The sequence below is a fragment of the Lissotriton vulgaris genome, chromosome 5, assembly GCF_964263255.1.
Source record: "Lissotriton vulgaris chromosome 5, aLisVul1.2, whole genome shotgun sequence".
NCBI lineage: Eukaryota > Metazoa > Chordata > Amphibia > Caudata > Salamandridae > Lissotriton > Lissotriton vulgaris.
The window spans coordinates 1,268,945,914-1,268,949,694 of NC_141693.1; the positions used below are offsets into that span (position 1 = coordinate 1,268,945,914).

At 46.0% G+C, this 3,781-nt stretch overlaps 1 protein-coding gene across 1 annotated transcript; it reads left to right on the forward strand.

The window, feature by feature from the left end:
- The first annotated feature begins 2,196 nt into the window (after nt 1-2,196).
- Nucleotides 2,197-3,123, forward strand: LOC147712438 (uncharacterized). Its single transcript, XM_086919653.1, has one exon. It carries the CDS (start codon nt 2,197-2,199, stop codon nt 3,121-3,123), a length of 927 nt encoding a protein of 308 aa, XP_086775779.1.
- Nucleotides 3,124-3,781: the final 658 nt, after the last annotated feature.

Genomic DNA, 3,781 nt, shown 5'->3' on the forward strand with positions numbered 1-3,781 from the left:
CTACTGGCTGGACATGGTCCCACGGGTTTTCACACGGGGGACACATTCCTTCCTTAAACTTCCATTTAGATTTCTGTGCCTGCCATTTAGGAATGGCACCCACCAACTGCAGTACTGCGGGAGCTCTGGTGATAGACGCCTCACGTCCTCCTGATGCTAGGTGTTCTTCCACGCACAGCTGGCAAATAGATGCTAGGCTTCCCACCTGGTGCTCCTGTAAGGAACCCTCCAGTCTCTAGGGTGGGTGGTGAACCCTGGGGACGCTGCTCACACTCCCTCCCTCTCCTTTGAGACAGGGCACTAGCCTGCATGCCCAATGCCTGAGACCTAACGGTTCTACTTCACCTCTCTTCCTTCTCTAGGGCTTTTCAGGGGTCCGGTTTTTGTGCCAGCTCCTGGGAATCAAAGAGCTCGCACCCTAACACAGGTTGGCGCATTTCTGGAAAACAATTATTGAGCCTAGGCTCCCTAGGGGTAAGGTTGAGCAACCCCTTCAAATCATTTGCCATGCTCATCAACACCCTGTCATCCAGTGCACGCTTGTACTCATTCACACTTGGCACTGGCTGTACGCTGCCACCATTCATTCTGGACCCGGTAGCATCCTGTGTGACGATTCCTTTGGGGAGAGGAGCCAGCCGAGGTCAGTGGCGAGCAGAGTGGGCCAACGGCCAGAGGACACCAGCGCCGCACTGAGAAGAGCTGCAACGCACCCTCCTCCCGAGAAAAGGTCTAGAGGAGCACCAAGGGAGCCCGACAAGGAGGTAGGAGGTGGGAGACCGCGGGTGACCGCAGGAGACCATGGGAGACCGTCTAACTACACCACTAAGCGGGGAAGGCAGAGAAAAGGAAGAAACCGGAGAACGGAGAACGGTCCACGCTCACCTGCCATTCCCTGCCTGCCCGCCGTTGCCTGCCGTTGGTCCGGTTGCAGGCGCGGTTGAGTGATGGACGGAGGAGCGGTTACGGGCACGGGCGTGGGCGTGGGTGCAGGTGCGGGTTCGGTCCCCCGGCCCCCTGGTCTGTCAGTTTCATTCCACAGCTCGAGGGGGTCACAGCGGCTTGACCTGGCTGGCTGTCAGTGTCCCGTTCAGTGGTTTGGCTTGGTTTGGCCAGTAAACGCCTTGACTACGGGGGAAACTACGGGGGAATCACTGGAGGCAGCTGTCACCCAACCCATTGCTGGCAAATCAACGTCAAAAACAGAGGAGAGTAGGATTGCAGGTAGTGTGAGCGCTGGAAAGCCAAGGGGATAGCGCTGTGACAACAACACTCCTGCACAAACCTCCAAACGACGTCCTGTCAGCAGGCTAGCGGCGGCAGGCAGTGTGAGCGCTGGAAGCAAAGGAGAACCGCTGTGACAACAACACTCCTGTACATGCCCCCAAATGTCGCATCTTCTGTCACCTCAACCACCGCTACATAAACAGCACAAACGACAGTAGTGACAAGCAACGACAACCCCTCAATAGCCGCAAAATAGAAGGACAAAGCGAACAACAGTAAGGAGGAGGTTCGCACTGCATCCCGTCTGGGATAAGGCAAGTAGGACTGGTGGGGACCCCCCAGGGTTCCAGGGTTCCAGTGCCGACAAAGGTATAGGCTGCCACTGAATTTTGCAAGTATCCCAGCCAGCACTCAAATTAGCGGCAAGAAAACACGAAAAATAACAACTAATCCACAAAACAATAAAGCAAACTCTCTGGGACCAACTGAGGGGAAAGATGAGATCTGGGAGGCTGAGAGTAAACCCACCAAGAAACATCAGGAAGAAGGCCAAGCTAAGACCAAATCTCCTGCCCACACCCAGCCAGCCGACCAACCTTCCAATCTAATATCCCCCACCTACTCAATCTTTGGATCAGTGAAACCCTCTCGGAAATTCACATTTATGAAGGACCCTGTAGTAATGCTTAGAATTAGATGATGCGGTCATGATGCAGTGGAATTGCATCAATGTGAATGTTCCAATTTAAACCAGTATTTGTGGGTTTGCTGATGATTGCTGTGCTAGACTTGTACTGAATAAAACTCATCTCATTTCAACATTTTGTGTGGATTACTACATATTTTGGCAACGAGGACCTGCGCAGAGGACGGGTAGCGGATCAACCATCACCTCTGGAACGATTGTTATTTTAATCTTTTGTGTAAGATTGTTATTTTTGCTTGTTGTTTTGAACTTAATTTGCAGGTATGTCTGATGAATCGATGTCTGCGCCTCCTACATTTTTAGCAGTCCCTGGTGAACCTTCCATACCATGGAAACGTTGGAAAAATATATTTTTAACTTATCTGTTAGCCATTGGAGGGGACAAATATGGTCCTGTCCGGAGACAAACCATACTTTTGCATCATCTCGGTGTGGAGGGTAGAAGAATATATGATGACTTGCCAGAAATATCATTAGGCACTGGAGATGGTCAAGCAGTGAATATATATGAAATGTCTCTACAAATGTTAGAAAAACACTTCACTCCAAAAGTAAATATTGTTTTTGAGAGACATAAATTCTTTTGCAGGGTACAAAGGTTTGATGAGAGCATTATGTCATATGTGGCGGATTTGCGTGGTCTCGCTGTCACATGTGATTTTCAAGGTTTATGTGATTCTTTAATAAGGGATCAAATTGTTAGATGCACAAGTAACAAAAGACTAAGAGAAAAATTATTATCTAAAGATCCTACTTTAGAACAAGCTATTAGAATTGGTAGAAGTATGGAAAGTACTGACATGTGGGTCAAAGAAATTGATAAAGGTAAAAGTGTTACTGGAAATCCGGTTGTGATGCCAAGCAAAGAAAGTACAGTAGAAGTTAAAGAAGTAAAGAATGAAATGTATAAGAAACCTCAAATAAGAAGCAATGAAAGTGGATTGACCAAAACAAGTGATAAGAGACCCATAATTTGTTATAGGTGTGGATGTCCAGGTCATGTAAGTTCAAGCTTTGCATGTGGAGCGAGAAATGCAACCTGCAGAATATGTGGCAAAAGGGGTCATCTGGCAAAAGCTTGTAGATCGAAGGGATACACTAAAAATGCTAGCATTAAGGAAATAGAGAATGGCGAAGAACAAAAAGAAGAATTGTTTCTTTCTGTTGAAACTGTGGAAGATCCATCATAATTTATTGGGTCAGTGGAACACTTTGACTCTGATGTATCAAAGATTGGTGAGGCTTGCACAAATTTAAAAAGAGAAAGTACAACTAAATTAGAGAAACCTCACTGTGAAATTGCTCTGGGAAAAGGAACTGTAAGTCTTTTGGCTGATTCTGGTAGCCTTTTTACTTTAATTTCAAAAGAGACTTTCATAGAAAAGTTAAATGGGGAAATAAAAGATTTGTTACCTGCGGATTTGAGAGCTGTAGGGTACAGCGGATCAAAAATTAATATTCTTGGAATGCAATGGATGGACATTGTTTTTAAAAAGAATGGAGTCCATGGAAGGGTATATATTACCAAGGAAGGATCTAATTTGCTTGGATGGCGTCACCAGAAAGACTTAAATATTGTACTCAATCCAAATGCTGTGGAACCTGTAATGATTATTGAACAAGATGTGGATAATGTATCTTCTGGTGGGGAGTTGGAGAATGAATGGGGTAAAAAGTTAATGGAAAAGCATTCTCAGATATTCTCTGATAAATTGGGTATGTTGAAAGGATTTTCACATCGTATAATTTTAAAGAAAAATGCTAAGCCAATAGTTCATGAGGTTAGAACAATTCCACACATGATGAGGGAACCACTTAGCAAGGAGTTAGATAAGCTATTGGAGGCTA